General features: G+C 45.0%; 1 protein-coding gene across 4 annotated transcripts; it reads left to right on the forward strand.

Annotated features, from left to right (window-relative positions):
- Positions 1-98: 98 nt before the first annotated feature.
- CTTN (cortactin) lies at positions 99-21,184 on the forward strand. Of its 4 annotated transcripts, XM_038137239.1 has the most exons (17): positions 99-255; positions 3,180-3,263; positions 3,517-3,590; positions 4,830-4,959; positions 7,533-7,643; positions 8,329-8,383; positions 8,866-8,976; positions 9,792-9,902; positions 10,180-10,290; positions 11,566-11,676; positions 13,318-13,373; positions 13,865-13,934; positions 14,449-14,597; positions 17,529-17,618; positions 17,711-17,900; positions 18,793-18,864; positions 19,154-21,184. In XM_038137239.1, exons 2-17 carry the CDS (start codon positions 3,180-3,182, stop codon positions 19,288-19,290), a joined length of 1,662 nt encoding a protein of 553 aa, XP_037993167.1. In that variant the 5' UTR covers positions 99-255; the 3' UTR covers positions 19,291-21,184. The 4 variants fall into 4 exon arrangements, with proteins under 4 accessions (XP_037993167.1, XP_037993169.1, XP_037993168.1 ...); XM_038137241.1 differs by lacking the exon at positions 11,566-11,676; XM_038137240.1 differs by lacking the exon at positions 8,866-8,976 and having other exon boundaries at positions 100-255.
- Positions 21,185-21,502: the final 318 nt, after the last annotated feature.

Below are 21,502 nucleotides of genomic sequence, written 5' to 3' on the forward strand. Positions count from 1 at the left end.
TTTTTGAAAGAAAGGGGGGACGGAGAGATCAGGATTTGCGATGGCTGCAGCGGCTCGCAGCCTGCGGCCTCCCCACAGCCGCCGGCGCGGCCCCTCCCGGCGGGGCGGAGCGGAGCCCGTCCCGCTCCCACCTGGAGCCGGGAAGAGGAAGTGGGAGCTCGGGAGAAGCGGAAATTGCAGCAGCAGCAGCCGCCGCCAGCCCGGGAAGCACCGGCGGGGAGCCAGCGCCGAGGAGGAGGCGGCGGCAGAGGCAGAGTAAGCGCGGCGGGGCTGAGGGGGAGCCGGGCCGGGCGCTGCGGGCACGGCCGGCGAGCGCAGGGCAGAGCTGGGGGGCGTCGCGGCTCGGTGTCCTTTTTCTTCTTTTTTTTTTTTTTTTTAATTTTATTTTATTTATTTCAACTCCGAAGCTGGGAACTTGAGGGGAACCGTCTGCGGCGGGGGCTCCACTCAGGGCAGCGGTAGTGCCGCTCAGGGCAGAGCCCCCGCCCCGGTGCCGGGCTCGGGCCATGGGGCCCCGACAGCCTGGGAGCTGTTCCTGGATCCCTCAGCTGCCGTGTCTGCCGAGCCTCGGCACCGCTGCCCGGAGCTCATCCCTGGGCCCGGCCAGCCTGGGAGCTGCTCCTGGATCCCTCAGCTGCCGTGTCTGCCGAGCCTCGGCACCGCTGCCCGGAGCTCGTTCCCAGGCCCGGCCAGCCTGGGAGCTGCTCCTGGATCCCTCAGCTGCCGTGTATACCCAGCCTCGGCACCGCTGCCCGGAGCTCGTTCCCAGGCCCGGGCAGCGGGGAGGTGCCGGGCTGGCCGCTGAAGGTGCTGGGTGGGATGATGTGTGTGCCGATTAGTCATAGCAGCGCCGGGCAGCGCATACATTCGAGGCATATATTTAGCCTGGGTTTGTGTTCGAACCGTAGCGTTTGCTTCTTCCTTCGGGAATCATGACCACGTGAGCCAGTGAGTCATGAATAGATCGTGTTTCTCCTCGTTCTGCCCTGGAATCGGTGCTGGAATAGCAGGCGGAAACCAGGCTTATTCCTGCTGGCTGAGTGAGGACTGGGAGCCCCGGTCGCTGGGGCTGCTCTGCTCCTTGTGGAATTCACGGAGTGCGGGGTTGAGCTGTGGAAAAATGTTGCATGATTGGCAGAGAGTCGTGGTGGATGCTGGATTTTGCACGGGGGTGCGTGTGAAATCCTTCTTCCCTGCGCTATTGTTTGTGAGAGCTCGAGGAGGAAGCAGTGAAACCTAGACTGAAGGATCCAGCTTTTGTTCTTTGAAATGTCCAAGCACACCGAATGAACAAAACGCATCAATAAAGTGAGCATAAGAAACGAGTACTTGGAGGAAAAAAGTTGTGTTTGGCACAAAGCATGTAGAAATTCACCATACACAGCACCCCTGAGTCAACTCTCATCACTTGAATTCCATTCCTAAGCATCTTGCACAGCGTGGTGGAGCACGTAAGGATGGATACAGAACATCCCCCTTAGGAGAAGTTAGAAAGAACTTGGACCCATGTTGAATTTCTTTATTGAGCTGGTTGGGTTCTGCTTTCCAAGGCTTTTAGGGTTTTTTTGGTGAGAGATTGTCCTACTCTTTCCTACTAAAATCCAATCAGACACAATCATGTGAGAGAAGGCTTTAGACAGAGTGTTTTAAGGACGATGTTAAACCCCCTGTGTTTTAAAAGTTTGGGTTATAAACTCATAGTCTCAGAAGTTTTTTGGATATGAGGTACTATTATAAAAGTTAGTTCCTTAACTGCCAGAGGAATTTGGAGATGGGAGACCTGAAAAAACATGAGGGGAAATATGCTAATACTGTTAATATGTCACCTGCTCTGCTTTTACACCCTCCTTCCCAGCTACTCCAGCATTTGCTACCCTGCTGTTTGACTGTCAGTTTTCCAGCTGTTCTCACTCACTTTACCGGTCCTGAAATTTCTGAAATGCTCCATAAAAGTGGCTCATCAGCTCGTTCTGCCAGGCTGCCTGACAGAACGAGCTGTGGACTTCACCCAGGGGTTATTAGTTATGCATTTAAGAGGAAGTGAGTTTTCGTCCCACCCACTGAATTATGCTTGTGTGAATTAAATAGCCTATGATAATTATCTTTGTAATCTGTTCTTAATTAGAAGGATAAAGGTAAGTGGACAGAATGCTGGTATGTTAAAAAACTGAACTCTAGTTGAATAGCAAAGAAAAAATAAAATCGTTTCTCTGAAGTGTATTCTGAAAAAGCTGGGAGAACAGGCAGCCTGTAGTTTGATGTTTCAGTTTTGCTTTCTAGAATGTATTTGTTTTGATTTATGTAGAATAAAGGGTGTGAAATCCAGCCACTAGCACCAGCAAGATCAGGAATTCTGCTAACTAGCTGAACTGTTAATTAAAAGCATCCAACTTGATACTCCATGGGAAATAAAGTTTCCAGTAACTGAGAGGCCCCAAATCATTAACCTCTTGAAAGTGCTGGGTGTTGTTTCTAGAAGTCATTGTTTGCTTTTTTTTTTTTTATGAGTCTTGCTTCCTGCAGTCATCCTCTGTTTGTCCTGAAGGCCAGACAAGGTGCTGAGTTTGTGTCTCACTGGGGGTTACCCGGGGAGCACAGAACTCCTGTTCTCTGTTGTTTCTGGGTTGTGTGCAAATTCTGGGATTTCTGTCACCGTGCTGGAGCTCCCTGCACGGCAGAGGAGGTTGTGCAGGTGTAAGGCAGGTGAAGAACAATGTTGTACTCAGCATTTTTAATGCCTGGGGGGGAAAAAAAAAAAAATCACCTATTCCTGCACCTTAATTGTATGCACAGGATCCAGAATTAGCAGCAGTCTTTGGAAGTGCATGTTGGCTTGGAAACCTGTGTGAGCAGAAGTCTTTGAGTGCAGTGACTGCACAAAAGGCACGCATTAATTTGAGCAAAGAATGGTGACTTTGTTCTCTTGAAACAGCAATTGCTCCTAATCTTTTTACAGTGCAAATGGGAGAGTTAAACAGGTTTGTAAGCCAGCTTGAGAAGGCAGCCTGAGGTCCAGTGGTCCAACCTGTTTTCACTGCAAGCACAGCTTTTGGTGATGTGGTTAAATAACATACTTTATTGGGAATTTTGGATTGCATCTCCTCTGTCAGCTCCTGCACGAATCAAACGAGCTGGCGGGTGAGTGGAGCGTGACCCTGCTTCTCCTGCTGGTGTTGCAGATGTGGAAGGCTACTGCAGGCCACACCGTGTCTGTCAGCCAGGATGATGGAGCTGATGACTGGGAGACAGATCCAGACTTTGTGGTATGGCTTTTGGGGTTTGCTGATCCACCAGGAACTTCTGGGACAGCTCCAGAGGAGCTCTGTGGGGTGGGAGACGTGTCTTGGCCAAATAAGCTGTTAGGAGCGTGTCCCTGGAGTGGAGGGGAAGTGAAGCTGCTTTTCCAGCACTTGTGGTCTCAGTGGCTGCTGGAAGCTTTTGCTGTGAGCTCTGAGATGTGTGTGACTAGCGACTCCTTTGGGTTTTTAACTCTCTTTTTATGTGTGTCCTTCACAGAATGATGTGAGCGAGAAAGAGCAGCGCTGGGGAGCTAAAACCGTGAATGGGTCCGGCCACCAGGAGCACATCAAGTAAAGCAGCTCTCTTGTGAAATGTATTAATAGGCACAGTCCCTGGCAACTTTTAATCAACTCGTGATCTCAGTTACTTGTGTCTTCATAATTAAAACAAGAGTCCGTGTAGAAGATTGATTATTTGCCAGATGGCTGGTCTTTCAAATCTGTCTGTCTTCAGAGCTGAAATTAAGAGCAGAAATATGGTGCAGGGACCCTTAAATCTTTATTTGTCTCTGGAAATGTGATTTTTTTTCCTGCCTCTGTATCTGAAAAGGGTTTTTTGTGCTGTTTTGGGGAGAAGCTGAGGGATCTAGGCAGTTTCAGTTTGGTACTTTGAGGAAACGTTTGGTCCCGTAATTCTTACATTTTGATTAGAAAACTGCTACAACCAAACTCATAAAAACCCTGGCAAAGTAACAAACTGAGCTCTCTGATGGAAAAGCAAATAAGTGCATCACAGTGGGATATGTGAAACAGAAATTATGCCATCTCCTGAATCCTGTATTTCTCACAGAAAGTGTCTAGGACAGAACTTTAAAGCAATTTTAGGAAATGTGTGATGTTGCAAACAGAGGAGACTGAACTCTTCAGGGATCAGTGTTGCTGTGCTCTATTCTGAGGGCAGTGGGAATTCATGCTGGCTGAATTACACCCGAGGAAGCTCAAAACTCAGGTGGGAGGTACTTAAAGTACAGATTACACCTTGGGTTGCTCTTCTTTACATAGCCTGCACTGCCCTCAGTTGAATTCTGCTCATTTTAAGGGATCACTTTGGGAAGAGGAGGTGCGAGTTTCCTTACATCTTTGTTTCGCAGCACAGTGCTGTCCAGAAGGCTGTGTTAGAATTAGCGCTGATACCACAGGGAGTGTGTGATAAGAGATGATCCCTCCTCTGAAAAGTTGCCATCTAGATAGAAAATGTTGGGAAGAATTTAAATGAGGGCACGAGGAAAAAAAAATTATGTTTCAGGCACAAATCAGTTCTAGGTAAAGCAAAATTCCCTTCCACATTCTTCTTAAAACCAGCAAGTTTCATTTCTTTTTTTAAACAACATTTTGCAGTGGGACAAATCCAGTGTCTCAGAATATGAGGAAATGTTTCATACGCTGAAAAAATGGGAAAGGCTTGAAAAATACAAGTGATCCAACTTCTCATTCAAGATGATAGTTTTGTCAGCTTTATATTTTGCATCTTTTTGAAGTTGCTTGCTGAAACTTCCTTAGTAAAAGTTGCTACTTTGTTGTCTTTTAAAGTATTCATCAGCTGAGGGAGAATGTATTCCAAGAACACCAGAACCTCAAAGAGAGGGAGCTGCAAACAGGACCAAAAGCTTCCCACGGCTACGGAGGGAAGTTTGGCGTGGAACAAGATCGCATGGATAAAGTAAGTGTGGATGGGGCTTCCTTGGGATGAGGTGATCAGTGAAAGGATAAGCCTGGCCAGCACCACTCTCTGTGGGAGCTGAGCTTGTTCCGGCTTTGCTCTGGGGTGTGCAGTGGCCCCTCGTGGTTTTGATCGATGCCAAGTCTGGAGATGATTCCCCTGGAGTCAGGATTCAAGTTCTTAAATTTATGTTTCTAAATGAACAAAGGGCTTGGTGCATTAATAAATTCAGTATGATCTTTTTATTTGGATGCTGGGCCAGCTCTTCCATGCCTATAGATAAAGACTGCCAAAAAAATGAAAAAAGGATGTGCTGCTGCGTTACAATCAGAGTGCAGCTCTTGTGAACAAACTGTGAACAGTGACAAATAATGCAAGTATTTAAAATACTGTACTTCAATCAGATGGTAGTTTTTTATATAAGGAGCTGATGGCTGCTTATGTTACACTGTTAGATTATAATTCTTAGTATAATTCCTTTAGTTATGTGAAAAATAGGCATATCAACTTCTGGCTGCTTTCTTTCATGAGCTCTGCTAGAATAAGAATCAAAACATTTCTAAATAAGAAAGTTTTCTTACTTTGTTTTCTGTATTCTTGGTAACTTGGCAGCCTTACATTTTTGCTGGATTCTCATATTCCAGAGTTAATTGCTGTCCAGTTCTCAGTGGGCCAACCTATGAATCTGAGAAAAGGAATTGCTGAGCAGATTCAACCACCGGGCCTGTTCTGCTGCTGCTCTCTAGTGTCAGGAGTTTATCCCTCACCTGTGTCTGTGGGGAAAAAAAAAATAAAAAGAACAGAAGTCAGCAGTATTTCCCATAGGCCAGAATTAATCGTGGGGGAAAACCATGCTGCTCATGCCCACGTGAGTGATGCTGGTGGCAGGAGGTGTTCACAATTTCTGTTTGTAATGAATCTTTCTCCCTTGTGACTGTAGTTCTGAAGCCTTGTGGCTGAGATGTCTCCTTTGCAGGTATCTGTGCAGGTGTGCTGCTCCTAAAGTTTGGCTTTAAAGCTTGGCCATTAAATCAGGGTTGCTGTAGCATTGTCATGGTGCGGGGTTTTGCTTCGTTTAGGGCAAAACCTTGGTTCTGAGTTAAAATGAACATTTCCATCACTCTGTGTGCCATACCTCCTGAGCTGGTGTAAAATGTACAGAAAAGTTATGAGGGTGTTTGAAATACCAAATACCAAAGATTGCCAAATTTTTTTTTCCTAAGGGGGGGTTTTGTTGTAATGCTTGGTATTTGGTGAAATGCAGAAAGTCCTGGTGCCACCAAGAACACCACACTTATACCTCAGTTGGTGTAACAGAAGTGAGATCAGATAAAACCATGTAAAACCTAAAATTTTCAGAGCTTCATGTTTTTCACAAATGCAATGGGAAGAAAAAAGGGAGGTGGGAGCCTTTTCTGACACATTCTGACACATTTTCTGACACATTTGCAGATACTGTACTACAGAACACCTGCAAAATGGACAGGAGTGTGGTTGTTTCAGTCAGGAAAAGAAGGGAGCTTTTTTAATGCTTTTGAGTTGGTGTCCTATTATTGCCATCCTTGATCTCCTTGGTCTGTTACCTGGCAGTGACTTTGTCCAGTTATGCTTTGCTTCCCAACCTGCTGGGAATGTTCCCTCCAGCCCCTGTGTGGAAGAAAAAGAGCAAACACTGTAAAATCCAAGGTGTGCAGACACCTTGTGTCCTCAAATTAGTTCACCTTGGTGCAGCTGCCTGGCACACATTATGCAATGTTGGGTTACTGGTGAGTTGCAGGTTGCTCTGGCCACACTGGGCAAGGAAAAAACATTTTTACTCGAGGTGTGAGGCTCCAGCATCAATTCCAGGAGCTGGAAGGGCTCCCTAGCACTAGGTCAGTGTAACACTAGCAAGGGCTGTGTGGAGGCACTTCCAGGTGTGTAATTACATATCCCTGTGTCCTGCCAGTGGGATGGATGGAGCTCTGCCTCTGTTCAGCTCGGCTTCCAGGGTCAGGATGCAGGGCTGGGATACCTTTGGCACAGGTGTGGGTGCATCTCCTCATGTTCAATGCCATTTTGCATGTGAGGAAGATGCCTAATTGTGATTTATGCAGGAGACTTGGGTGCCTCCCTAAACCAATGGCAGCTGGCTTTGGTTGTATTTGTATTGTTATACAAAAATATTGTTGTATTTGTTGCAGTCCCCTGTCAGCTAAAACAGATCCCTAAATAAACACAAGGCTGTGTGTTTCACCTGAAACTCACTTCAAACTCTGCATGAGCACCATCAAGACTCCCTCTGTACCCGTCTTGTTTTCATTCCTGTGCTTTTGAAGTGCAAATGCAGGGCATAAAATAGTTCCCATAATGCAGCCACTTCCCTTGCCTAGGCTGGATTGGTAGCATGGCAGCATCCTCGTGGAGATTTCCCAATTGAGTAGGAATTTCCAGGGAAGTTGGTTTCAACAGGAGGATTGGCAGTGATGCATGTTGGTAACAAAACTCACCCTCCAGCTGCTTGGTGCAGTGTTTTGTCTGACACTCAGGACTGTGTAGAGCTGCTGTCTCTGAACTTCACCAATTTCTTCCAGTCAGCTGTTGGACATGAATACCAATCCAAACTTTCTAAGCATTGCTCCCAAGTGGATTCGGTGAAAGGGTTTGGTGGCAAATTTGGAGTACAAACTGACAGAGTTGACCAGGTGAGTGATTTCATCTCCTCCTGCAGCCACCCACGGTGGTTGATTTTTTTCCTTTTGTACATAAAACTGCAGAATTCCAGTGCCTTAGGATGCTGGTGTGGGCTGCTCTTCCTGCTCTTTTTGAAGTTCAGAAGAAGCTGACACTGACTGTTAGGGAGATAAATTACTGTTTAAAGCAGAGTAGAAAAAAGCCCTCATGGGAAGTTGAGATGAATTGAAAAAAAGGCTGAAAAGAGATGTTAAAATGCTCCTTTTTTGTGTTCTTTGACAAGGTCAGTGTGAGTACTGCAGAATGTTTGGGGATGGCTTGTCCTGTATCACAACATGAGCTGCTGGCCAGGATAATTGATACCCTGTTCCAAGACTGCATAACAATCCCTGCATGGAAATGCTGGATTTCTGTCACACTGAATTGCTGGAGCTGGCAAGGCCAGGCTGGAGTGTGCTGCTGGTACAATTTGCCTTGGCAAGGGAGGGCAAAACCCTGGCCATGAACACATGCACTGAACTGCTGTGTAAATGAATATGGCCCATAAGTTGAAGAGGTGTTTATGCCCCCAGTCCAGCAGGTCAGAGCAGTATGGAAGGACACAGGAACTTGCCGTGCTCTGTGTCCACTGAAGTGCGTGCAGTTTTTCTCCTAATGCCTAACACTGTCACAGTTGTCATTTTATTTCTCTTCCAGTCAGCTGTTGGGTTTGAATATCAGGGCAAAACTGAGAAGCATCCCTCCCAAAAAGGTAAAGTGGGGAGGCGGTCACCTTGGTGGGCACGTCTTCTATAAAAAAGAGAGTAGATTCTTTCCCTTTATGAGACCTCTGCATGACATTCCCAATTAATCAAATGGCGGGTTTGGTGGAACAGAGGAGGAAAACATGAATTTCCTAGCAGTTTCAGGTTTTAAGACAAGGAAATAGTGGGTCGTCAGGAGTCTTAATTTTTCTTTCTGAAGTGAGGTTCAGGGACATGTCAGGAAGACTGGGAGTTGCTCTTTGCTGTATTGCACCCTGTTGGAAATAGGGAAAAAATTTAAAGGGAACCATCATAAGCTGTAGGACTGTTGCTTATCTTGTGTTTAAAATTAAACTGAATTTTATGTGCTAAAGCCTTCATAATACTTGAGTTCTGAAATAACTTGTTTTTCCCCTCAATTGCTAGGCTATGCTGTATCCATGACAAGTTGCTTTCATGCTGTTTTTATTCTGCTTTACTCTCAATGCAGACTACTCAAGTGGTTTTGGTGGAAAATACGGAGTACAGGCTGACAGAGTGGACAAGAGTGCAGTGGGGTTTGATTACCAGGGGAAAACTGAGAAACACGACTCCCAGAAGGGTGAATAGTGAATAATAACATGTGTTAGCAGGCTCCTTCCCTAGTGCTGTAGGCACTGCCCATAGCCCATGTTGTAAAATACTGATGTGTTACACGTCTTGCACTCCTAACCTGCTGAAAGGTAATGCTGGGTAAAATTTACATTGCTGAAAACCTCAACTTCTGGGGGAAAAAAAGCCCAAAAAAATCTGCCTGGTTTTAAGGGATGGTCCAGGGCACGCAGGTTTGTCTGGAGGTTTTTTACAGCTCCTTTTGAAAAGCTGTAAATCAAAGTAGTCAGACTGTGAGCAGCTTCACCACCACAGAGAAGGGCTTCTAAAAGAATCAGCTGTTTGTGGATTAAAACACTTAACAGTGTTTAGAGATAATATTGTGTTGCTGCTCAAGTTTCCAGGCATATCTAATCAAAAATTGACCATTTTGTTGAAAAATAAATGTTTTCTGTTTGTCCCAAAGAAATGTTTGAACTCTAGAAATGCTGGCTGACAAGGAGCAGGGGGTGTTGAAAAGCATCCAGGCTGTTGCTGACGTGGGTTTTGAAGTTCACTTGGCCATAAGTGTCTTCAGAATTTCACCAAGGAGTCAGGCAGCTGAATTGCTGGTATTGCCCATCAAAATGCTGTTTTATTTTCCATCCTGGAGAATGTGTTCTGAAGGATTTCTGACCTCAGTGTCTGAAATCAGGTTTAGCTGTGGGTGTCAGTGCTTCTTTCAAAACACAGTGCAGTGCTAGCAGCCCTGATTGTCGCAGTTTTTCAAGGTGATGATTTTGCTGCTGAACACTTACAAACAAAACTCTTCTCTCTTATCTCTAGATTATTCCAAGGGCTTTGGAGGTAAATACGGTGTCGACAAGGACAAAGTGGATAAAAGTGCTGTTGGCTTTGAATATCAAGGCAAAACGGAAAAACATGAATCACAGAAAGGTCTTTATCATCTTCTTTCAAAATAGTAGCTCAGATCCTTTTAAACCTGGGAAAAATACTTTGGGGTTTTTTTTGGGTGGAAATTTTTAGGTTGTCTTTTTTTTTTTTTTTTGTGGTAAATATGTGTGTACCCCATGTGTGTGCAAATTTCGGATCCCCTTAAAAAAGTGAATGCATTATTAACAGGGCAGCTTATCCCCTAACATATTCCTGGGTTTTTTAATCAAATGCAGTTTGCAGCTACAAAGTGCAATAATGTTTTCTGAAAACTTCACAGATTATGTAAAAGGCTTTGGAGGCAAGTTTGGTGTGCAGACAGACAGACAAGACAAATGTGCCCTTGGCTGGGACCACCAGGAGAAGGTGCAGCTGCACGAGTCCCAGAAAGGTACATCAGCTCTCAGTTCCTTGCTGTTCCTTCTGCCTGCCCTCACTTTGACCTCCTGTTGCCTGTGTGAGCCCTGCCCTGGTGTCTTTGGGCACAGCCTCACAGGAGCTGACGTGAGGCTCCTTTCCTGTGTCTGGGTTTTGCTGTCTCTGGGTGAACTGGTGGCTGCAGAGCAGCTTAGGCACAGCTGACACCCAGCCCCTCAAAGTCCAGGCTCAGGACTAAATTTTCCCTTTATGGGCCTGCAAGTATGCTGGGTTATTTTCCTTTCTCAGTTGAGCTGTGCAAACCACAGGTTAGGAATTCCTTTGTACTTTCCACAAATAAATTTTCCCTTCTGAATTCTGTTGTGTTTATCCCTATTTCCATGCAGGAAGAGTCTAAAATCAAATGCTGGTCTTTTTTTGTGGCCTATGGGGTACCTGTTCCTGTGAAATACTTGGTTCCCAGTAAAAATACAACTTCCTGTAAAATGCAGCTGTTGCTCCTCAGCCCTCTGCCTGTCACTGCTTTTGACTTAAAGAAATTAATATTTTTTAAGTAATGAAATTAAAACTGTTCCTCAAAATATTGTTCTGTTGGGTGCTCCAGCAAACTTGTTGTGAGAGGATTACCTGAATCCCTTTTTTTCTGTGCCATCCCTCATTTTATAGTACACATATGTATTTATATAAATAAATATATATATGTATGTATCTTAATGGCTGCTCCCCAGGCAGCAGTAGGGAACGATCAGCTCTTAGCTGAAACCTTTTCTCCCTCAAGCTGTGTGGCAGCAGGAACATTCCTCTTTCCTTTAGGGAGTATCTGGAGGGTGGTCTCTGTGGGTCCCATCTTACACCTCTTTAAAAGTCAGCTGTCTGCACAAATGTTAACCATGCTGATGAAGGAAGCTCGTTTGATTCTCTTGTACTGTTTTGGTGTTTATTTTGTTTATTCTCTTGTATCTGTTGTTGTTTTGTTTGGATGAAAAAATTACCTGTGTACCTGTGTTCATACCTTTGATCAAATGCAAGTGCATTATGCAGTATGGATGAAAAACGTTGAGAAATGCTTTTTTTCTGTGACTTCAGAATGGCGTTCTTATATCTGATAAATACCTCAAGTTGAGACTTTTTTCAGTTTACTTTTGCAGAAGTGTCTTGACATATTTCTTTATTTTTCACCATCCAAAATTGCTGATGATAGAAAACATTGCAAAAATTATTTTGAGTGTCTCTGACTGAACTTTATTTGCCTGCCTTGGTTTTAACGTGTCCCATGTGGCTTTTTCAGACTATAAGAGTGGTTTCGGAGGGAAATTTGGTGTACAGACAGAAAGGCAGGACCCATCTGCTGTGGGGTTTGATTACAAGGAGAAACTAGCCAAGCATGAATCTCAACAAGGCACCGTTTTCACTTGTTACTTTCTTACCAGTGCAGCCACTTCTCACACAGTCTGAAATAGTTTTCTGAGTAGATCAATGCCAGGAATGTGCAGACACTTTATTGCGCTTCTGTTCTTCTATGATCCAGCTGTTTTCTTTATTCTACCCTTGAAATATTACCTCAAGCGAGCCTGTGTTCAGGAAACACCCAGTGTTTAGTCAACAGCTCTGCAAAGCCCTGAATTAGTTATAGCTGTACATGCAGGGGAATAATGACATTATTGTTAGTATGGTGTTAATGAAATCAGTTTTGGAGACCAAATATAAAGTTTTGCCTGGGTAAATTAGTGGAAAAATACTCAGATAACAACCACGCACGTAACCATTAACAAGAAATGGGCTGTGGCAAGATCATTTCAAAATGATTGTAGTCTTTGAAAGAAGCAGGGAATGTTTGTGGTTCTTGGGTGAGCAAATGCTGTTATAATGCTCTGTTTATTCATTGTGAAATAGTTGGGGTACAACCCATGAATTCCTGGTTTTCCATTATCTTAAAGTGAGGAGTCTGGAGCAGGAAAATGTAAGTGTAGTATATTTGTTGTGGCTGAAAATACATAAAAAGCTGAAGAAAATGAGGTTGTTCATTGATAGCTGGTATTTTCCTGTGCTATACTGACACACATTCAGACTTTCAGAGCCCGAGTGCAAGCAGCTGGCAGGGAGAGCCAATGGTTTGAGGGCTGAGAGGAGAAGGGGTTGTATTCCAGGGATGGATAGCAAACATGGGCAGTGTAAGGGCACATTCTTACAGCTCACACACCACTAAGAGGTCTTTTTCCAGTCACACACTCTTGCTGCTGCTGTTGTGCTGCTCTGGTGCTCCTCAGATGTTCCCATGAGAGGAGAAACCCCCTCCTGCCTGGGTTTGTTTGTTGTTTTCATCAATGGCACTGGGAGTGAATTTGGGAGTGTGACAAGTGCTGAGGGCAGCACCAGCTGGGAGGAAGAGTGTGCAGGGCTGGTATGGGGTAGCACAGCCACCCCATTTCTCAGCTGGTGAGTTGCTTAGGCAGCTAAAGCTGGCCTATGTAATTTCCCCTTTCCGTGTGTAAAGCTGGAGTTACCACCCATGGCTTTAATATTCACCAGCTGAGTATCTCACCCAAAACCACTGGAATGAGAAAATTGTTACACTTTCCTGCCGTTCACAAGGCAGAAAAAAAAGCCAAAACACCAAAAGCCAAAACCAAAACACCTCTGTGGTCAGCAAAGACTCCTTTGAGCAAAGCAGAATGGCTCAGGCTCCATGGTTCCTGCAGAGGGCTCAGAATTGGTGCTGTCAAAGGCTGTGTTACAGAAGTGATGCATCAGGAGGGCTCCTCCCTTGCTCCTTGCTTGATTCCTGTTCAATCCTCAGCTTGGTGTTTACTCAGGGAATGCATGTGGCCCATAGTCTGTTGTTTGCTGGTGTTCCTGAGGGCTCCTGGGCTTCTGTGTCCTCTCTGCATCAAAGCTGAGCTGCATTTTCTCTGGTGGCTGTCCCTGTGGCTCTGCATGTGGCTGAAATGGCTCTTGGCACCTGAGGTGGCTGTTTGCATTTGGCAGCAAGGGGGGAGGGGCACCCAGCTCCCTGCTCTGACCTTTTCTGTCCTGCTTTTAGATTATTCCAAAGGATTTGGAGGCAAATATGGTGTCCAGAAAGATCGGATGGACAAGGTGAGTTGCTTCAAAGAGCCATGGCTTCTGACCAGCTAGAGCAGCCTGGTTAGATCTGCATTGCTCAGCCCTCTATTTCTGGACACTTCTCCAGTCTAAGGGCAGAGTTTTGTGCTTTTCTGAGCCTTTAAAAAGCAAATTTATACACACAGAGCTGATGCCAGCTTATGTGGATTAGAACAGCCACAGCTACACAATGTATTTTTATTGCCTTGTTTTTCGTTCTGATGAGTCACTCATAAACTTTTTTATTTTTAATTAATTGGATTTTGATGTGCTCAGAACCGCCCCGAAGATTAATTCTTTCTAGCTTGACTTGCAGAAGGGATTATTCTGTTTGTAAAGTTTTGATCCTTCCTGATTTGGTTTTGATGTTCTGCTAAAAGCCTTGGGGACAGTATCACAGTGAAATATCTCAGCTTGAGGCTGTGTGAATGTCTTCATGAATTTGTGGGGGTTTTTACATGTATCCTTTTTGTCCTTACTGATAGAATGCAGCAACTTTTGAAGACATTGAGAAACCTTCCTCAACTTATCAGAAGACCAAGCCAGTAGAAGCTGGTAAGGCATTGGCCTCAAATCCTTTCTTTGGAGGTGATTATGTCCAAAATCCTGGATTATTGATGTAGTAATGCTGAGTAAGGGTCATCCAGAGAGAACTGCTGTATTTGCAGCTCTTTTGCAACCTCAGGTATTCTCCCTCCTTCCTTTAGAGGTTGTTTTGCTTTGTTCCAGTTTTTTTTCTCTTGAGGCTCATCAGAGTTAAGGAAGGGAGAATAAAAAGCATGAGAATAAGGAAGGAATAAGGAAGAATAAATTGTGTGGGGTAGTGGTGGGGCCTGTACCATGAAGGAGAGGAGGGAGGAGAATTACGGAGGTTTTTTGGAAGAGAATAAGATGTGCAAGAGGTTTGAGCTGGGAAGGGAGAGGAAGAATGAGGGATAGAAGGACTTTCCTGACTGAACTATAAACTCAGAGGGCAGAAAAGCGGAAATTTGTAGCAAAAACTCATTCCAGGCTACTTATATGTAGAACCTGAAACATGATTTGACTTGAGTCCTTTTCCATGTTACAGTTGCCAATAAAACAAGCAGCATCCGAGCTAACTTTGAGAACCTGGCCAAGGAGAAAGAGCAGGAAGACCGAAGGAAGGCAGAAGCTGAGAGAGCCCAAAGAATGGCCAGGGAGAAGCAGGAACAGGAGGAGGCTCGGAGGAAACTGGAGGTCAGTGAGATTCAAATCCCATTGGAGCAGCCTGGTTTCAATGCCATGCTGGGAGAAAAGGGAGTCTTTGAGAAAAGGTTCCTGCTTCCCAGCTGCCCTTTAAAGCTCAAAGTGTGTGTTTGTGCCTGTGCTTCAGCTGTGTTTGACTCCAGCCTGGCCTTTTCCTCCTGTACTTCTGCCTTTTGGCAGTCCCACATTCCCTTTGGGCACGGAGGAGCTCATGAGGGGAGAGCTCTGTGGTCCCCAGAATGTCCTGCATGTTCAAGAAGTTTCACCCCATGGTGAGAGCTGGTGATGCTGTTCCTTTGGGATCAGTGTTTTGGGAGGTGGATGTGGTATAACACACAGCCAGGAGATCAGGAGAAGATAATCTTCCAAATGTTAACTGAATCTTAGTTAGGGAATTAAAAAATTGCTTTGCATTGGTATGGGTAAAAGCTTCATGATTGTTGTGTTATTCATAAGCAAGATAATTCCAGGACATGTTTAGTTAGAAACTCTGTCTTATCTGCTTTATGGAATTTGCATATTTGTCTGTATTAGTTTGTATTACAAGAGACTAAGGCTTGGTGTAATTAATTTGTTCTAAGAGTACGAAGGAGTGCCTGGTAGGCTCTCTTCCTCTAAAGAGGTTGCTTTTTTTTATTTTTTATTTTTCCTTGTTTCCCCCTTTTCTCTCAGCTGATCACCTATTTTGCCTTGCGGCATCACGACGTGCAGTGTGAGCATATGCTCACTGCAGAAATGTGTCACGAGCTGAATGGGAGCTCATCTTCTGTGCATCATTCTAGTGCTGCCTTTCCTCCACGTGGACTTTTAGTACCTTCCCCAAACGCTCCTGGGGTTTCTTTACTGTGCTGGAGAAAAGCTGGGAGAGCAAGAGGTCATGGAATGGTTTGGATTGGAAGGGACCTTAATTGCTTTGTCTTTTTTTGTTTAATTCCTTTGTTATCTCAGTAATTATGTTATTTCTCTGCTGGTATTTTTGCTGTGAGTGTGGGTTAAATCCAAGCCATTTTGCTGGATATTTCTTGTGCTTCATCAAAGATTCTGTTGCCTGGACACATTTGAAGTTTTTTTCCCCCAAAGCTGGTATTTAAATTTCCCCGTAACCAGATGATTAATGTTCTTACAGCCTGAACATCTCCATGGGATTCTGCAGACACAAGAGAGGGGGGATGATGTTGAGGGGAACTGACATGGCTCTGCTGGCACTGCCCCTTGCTCCCAAGCTCCCAAGCTGAGCAGGAGAAGGGCAGAGATGTGATCCACACCATCCACAGAGAGTGCAAAGGGCAGGGATGGGCTCTGACCAGAGTGAACTTTATTTCTGTCAGTGAACTTCTTCACTTCCAGAGGATATGTGGGCATACACCCTCCCACAATGGGAATGTACATATGGACTGCATTCCTTCCAGAGCCCTGGTTACTGGTAATCCTCGTTCTGGTTTGCTTTTCACAAATGTCACACAGGCAAAGAGTGCTCAGGGAGCTCTTTGATGCCTGGGTTGAGTCAGTGCTGCCTCATGATTTCACTGTGCTCTGCTGCCTTGCAAAAAAAGGCAGGATGCTCTTTCACATGGAGCATTTCACTGTGGAACAAAACCCAGCCTGAGGGGAACCATGCAATTTAAATGTTTTATGGCAATTGTGCTGTGTCTATCCTAAACATTAATCTGGATTGCAGACCCATTTCCTAGGACAGATTAGTCAAACTGTTGCCACATTTGCCATCATTAATGGATTGATGCTGCTTAATTTGTCCCCAAACTTAGGTTTGACTTCTAATACTTCACTTTGCTGGTGCCTTTTTATCTTTTTATCTCTAGCACAGGATTTAAAAGTGAGGGAGGGTTTGCATCAGGAGAGACTTTTCCAGAAAATACAGCACTAAGCTTTGAATTGTCTTCAAAGCTGCTCTGCTCTCAAGACATGCTTTGCTTTCCTTGTTGGATGTATTTTTTTCTGAGCTGTGAGAAGCAAAGGAAGGGAAGAATTTTTTGCAACAGAGTCCTACCACTTCATCTCTGTACTGCCATCTCCTGAGAATCCTCTGGGGTGTTACAGCTTGATGGGCCTAAACTGCTGGAGTGCACAGATTCCCATTGCACACATCCTCTCCTCCTTTTTTTCAGTGCAGAAGACAGTTTGGCCCTGGATTCATGGTTTATTTTTCACCTGTGGTAAAGAGAGGCAAAATGAAAGTTACCTGTTGAAATAGTTACCTTGTTTTGTGTCATGTCAGCAGCACAGTATGTGTCCTGCCTCCCTAATGAGTGGATTTCCAGTGATTGTGGAATTGCCCTGTGATTCACTGGTGGGATGGCACAGCATGAAGCACTTGAGTGCCAGAACAGATCCAGTTCATTGTGTCACAGAACACAAAAGCAGTACTGCTTTTATTTCTTCCACATCTCTTAATTCCTCCGAACATTGGAATCCCGACTGTCACTGTGCAGGATCCCCTTTTGTCTGAGCTGTTCAGTCCTTTGCCTTGGCAGGGTGTTTTGCAGATCTGCCAGAGCTGGCACGACCATTTCTCATCAAAGGCAGTTCATCAGTTGTGCGCCCAGAACATGTGTGGGCTCCAGGTTCTTTAAACCCAGGCTGAAATGGGACATGAGGCCAACCAGCTGATGAGCAGAATGCATACACTGAGCACCAAAACCCGGCAGCTCCTCTGGAGATGGGCCAAACAACTCTGGGGCTGTTTTTAAAAACAGACATGCATATGTGCCATGGGGGTTTTGTTTCTGCCCTTTTTTTTCTTCTGCTGTGCTGCATTTCTGGGGCTCTGCTCAGCCCAGTCCTCCTGGGACCACTGCAGTTCATTGCAGGAAATATTGCCTGTCCTTCGTTCTGGAGGGTTGTCTCTTGGTCCTCTCATCAGTGCCTGAAGTGCACTGAAGTTTTCCTTTCTCCTGGATTTAGGAGCAAGCTAAAGCCAAGAAGCAGACCCCACCACCCTCTCCTGCCGTGCAGGTGGCGGAGCAGAAGGCGCCCTCCAGCCCGGTCTACGAGGTTTGTTGGGATTCCTCTGGGATGTGGGCTTTGATCCTGAGCACAGGAACCTCTTCACAAAGCCCTGACAGAGCTCCCCTGTGTTCCTGCAGGATGCAGTTTCCTATGAAGCAGGGTCAGCCTACAAGAGCTCCAGCCCATCCTACCCTGCTGCCCAGGAGCCAGAGGCTGGCTACAAAGCGGCCCAGCCGGACTACCAGGAGGCAGCGAGCCAGCGGGAGGCAGAGTACGAGCCAGAGACTGTCTATGAGGTGGCAGGAGCAGCAGACCACTACCAAGCAGGTTTGTGTCTCACAGCAAACCCTTTAGGATGGAGATTACTTCCTTGTGCAAGAGCTTAATGAGCAGCTGTGCTGATAGCACGCTGTCCTGGTTTGCTAAACTCTCAGTCCAGGGAGACTTTCGACATTCCCCACCAGCAAATTTTAATTAGGAAATTCATAAATGGCTGCATCAAGGTGTTGAAGTTAGTTAACTTTTGTGAGATGATGTTGGAGTAATTACAGTGCTCTCCAGGGTCTCAGTTCAAAAAGAAATTCAGGGGTAACCATTCCCACCCCATGGAACGTAGCTCAACATGAGAAGAAAGCATTGAGCTGGAGATTAAACGTGTACTGCACCAGGAAAAAAATCCAATCAACAGTTCTTGGAGTTTGATATTGAAGTGTTGGGTTCTGTTCCTGTGAGGGAGTGGAGTAGGAATCTGTGAAACTGCAAGAGTAAGATTCTTTTGAATTCCTGACTTTTTTCTCACCTCTTCTGGTTACTAAATGAGCTGTGAAGGATGAACCTGCTCTGGTACAAAAACCTGGGAATTTCAAGCAGGCCCCTTTCTGTGCCCCCAGCATGCCACCACTTGTATTAATTATTGTCTTACACAGTGATCTTGAGCTCAGCTGTCCTGTCGCATTTTACAGAAGCTGTACAGGGCTGATTGGTTTTATGTAGTCCCGTACTCCATGTCTCTTGTAAATGCTTCTTTTCATGCTTCACTTGCGTGTGATTGAGGGAATAAGTCCATGCAGGAGGAATGTCAGCACTGCTGAAACTTAGCGTGGGTTGTTGCCTGCTTCCTGTGTGGGTTAGCAGTGCAACTGAAGGAGAAGCACCACAGAAAAGAACTGAGGGTGATAATGTACTTCATATTTTAATTGTTCTCCTCTCCTCTCTTCAGAAGAAAACACGTACGATGAGTATGAAAATGAACTTGGGATCACAGCCATAGCCCTTTACGACTACCAAGCTGGTGAGCAAAGCTCTTGTTTTCACCCTTTGGCTTTGAAAACTCTGTTCCGCATGAGATTAATCTGGATTTTTCCTTTGCCTTTTTGTGCCTCTTGGGGTGGCAAGTGAGAAGTCAGGGGTTTGGGGGTTTAGCGAGAGCGCAGGTTGAAAATTACTGGGTGCGCATTGCAGATCACTGGGCGCTGTTTGTGGGACTGGCGGCAGTTTCCAAAAAGCTCTTCCACCCGAGTGCTGGGGTGCTGTGAGCCCGTGGCTGTGTGCGTGCTGACCCTGTTGGGCTCTCCCTGCAGCGGGTGACGACGAGATCTCCTTCGACCCCGACGACATCATCACCAACATCGAGATGATCGACGACGGCTGGTGGAGAGGGGTGTGCAAGGGCCGCTACGGCCTCTTCCCCGCCAACTACGTGGAGCTCAGGCAGTAGGGACTCCTGCTGCTGCTCATGCCTTAATTCCCCAGCCCACACACCACTTCACACACTACAGACAGACCACGAGGCTTTCCCGAGGATGGAGGGGGTATATGCATATGGCTTTTATATTTAATACTTTGCTGATGCTTTTTAAAACACTTAGGCCACAGAATCCGCTAATATATTGTAACTACTCTGTCTTTCACCGAGGCTCTTGGGATTTATTTTCATCCGGAAACGTTTCTTCTCTGCCAAATTAGCCAAGCCTTTTGGAGGACAGGTAGCTGTCTGCTGTAATATTGCATGTTTTACTCCTAAGTGAGCAGATTTAGTCAAGTGTTCAAGTCTAGTTAGTCTTCCACTAAGCATTTGCAGCTGAGAAAGTCATTGCTATGCAGGCTGTTTGCATTTCCACCAAGTGGGGAGGACTGGGGAGGTGCAGAGGTGGTTTTTTTCTTATTTTCTTTTTTTCCTTTTCTTTTTTTTTTTCCTCTTTTTCTTTTCTTTTCCAGATAGTGCTTGAAAAAAAATGAAGAAAATGTTTTACAGTTGCAGTTAATCAAATACTGCCCAATATTTATGGAATATTAATGTTATGAAGGAAACAGTCTGGTACTTTTTCCTTCTCCTTTAAAGTGGAGTTTCTTTGGCTCTTAAATTAATTTTTTTTTCTTCTTTTTTAATTATTTTTTCTTGATCCTGCTCCTCCTGCTCATGCTATCCCAGAGGAGGGCTGCGAACTCTCTAGCACTGATTGTCCCAAATTCCTTCACCCTTTTGTTTTTGCTTCGCCCTCCTCTTTTCCCAGGAAAACTTGGAAAAGTTACTGTGCAAGTGTTAAGTCACCCAAGGAGATTCCTGCTTGTTCAGAAGGAAACTGGCATCCAGATCCGCAGGAATATTCCCGTTGCTTTAAATGGGAGGAAAAGGCAGGAGGGGTGGGATTGCAGTTGTGTTCTGTGTGCAGTGCTCGCACGGGGAAGGAAAGGAAGGGCCTGCTGTGCAGTAGTGACATTTTATGGAAACATTTTCAAGTCAAGGAATGTTAATGATTGGATTTGAAACCCGTGTAAATGATCTCCATTTTTAAACCAGACAAGAGACTTTTTTTTTGTATGTTCAAGAGAAACTGCCAGTACTGTTCTACTAAACAACACAATTAAACCTGTTTGATTTTTGGGTTTGGTTTTTTTTTTTGCCAAAACTGAAATTCCTGTCGCTGTAGAAAGCTGAATACTGCAGATTTAGGGTCCCTACCAAAGATAGCAAAGTTGCATCCAATAGTGCACATGTTCAGTGTCTGTACTGTCTGTTTCCACCTTTGATCAAAAGGAAAATGTCAAATCTGGTGTAGCAGCCAAGAGAGAAGGCAAAGACTTCTTATCAAATCTGCATTTGGACCAATGGAATATGGAAGGCCTGTACAAAAAGGTGAATTGTACAGAGTATCGAGGGAGAAGGCATCGTGTCGAAGCAGTTCTTGGATGGTTGGGACAATCCTTCATGAATGTCACATGTGTGTCATGATTATTACTGTTTTTTTCTCCTTTCCATGGTCTCATATCTGTGTTGTATTTGCATTACTAGGGTTGGGTTTTATATGCAGTTTATTTTATCCAATTTTAGAACACCTCATAGGGATATGATTTTTGTAAATTAAATATTCAATAAACTTTTTGAACCATTTGCATGGAATATTTTTTTTTAATTTTCTTTTGAAAAATCCCAGCATCAGGCTCAGCTTTCTTTTGTTTTATGTGCTTGTTATTTCTGCCAAGAACACTAGTGGGCTGTAGGGTTTGTGGCTGCTCCTGGATTTTGGGAATGCTGGTGGCATCAGGGCACTGACTGCTCTTGCAAACACAGATGTGGGGTTACATCAAATAAACTTTTCCATCCCTTTAAAGCTGTTCTGCTCTTGTTCGTGGCAGGGTGGGTTGTTCCCAGGGCTTTGCTCCTCTCAGTCCTGCAGCAGGAAGGTCCTGCCTTGCTGTCCAGGTTTTACAGTTCCAGCCCTGCACTTCTCTGGAAATCTGGTGCTTGATGCACCGCTGGAAACATCGAGGAAGAAAATCCCAACAGCTTTTTTTTGATTCTTTAATGGTGCTGATGATTAATGCTGGTTGTTGCTCATGGATTGCCTCTCCTCGTGGGGAAGGCTGCATGGAGTGGAGAAATTCTGTCAGGAATCACCCGTGGCTGTCCATCCTGCTGCTGACTGTTG

Source organism: Motacilla alba, chromosome 5 (genome assembly GCF_015832195.1).
Source record: "Motacilla alba alba isolate MOTALB_02 chromosome 5, Motacilla_alba_V1.0_pri, whole genome shotgun sequence".
NCBI classification, from domain to species: domain Eukaryota; kingdom Metazoa; phylum Chordata; class Aves; order Passeriformes; family Motacillidae; genus Motacilla; species Motacilla alba.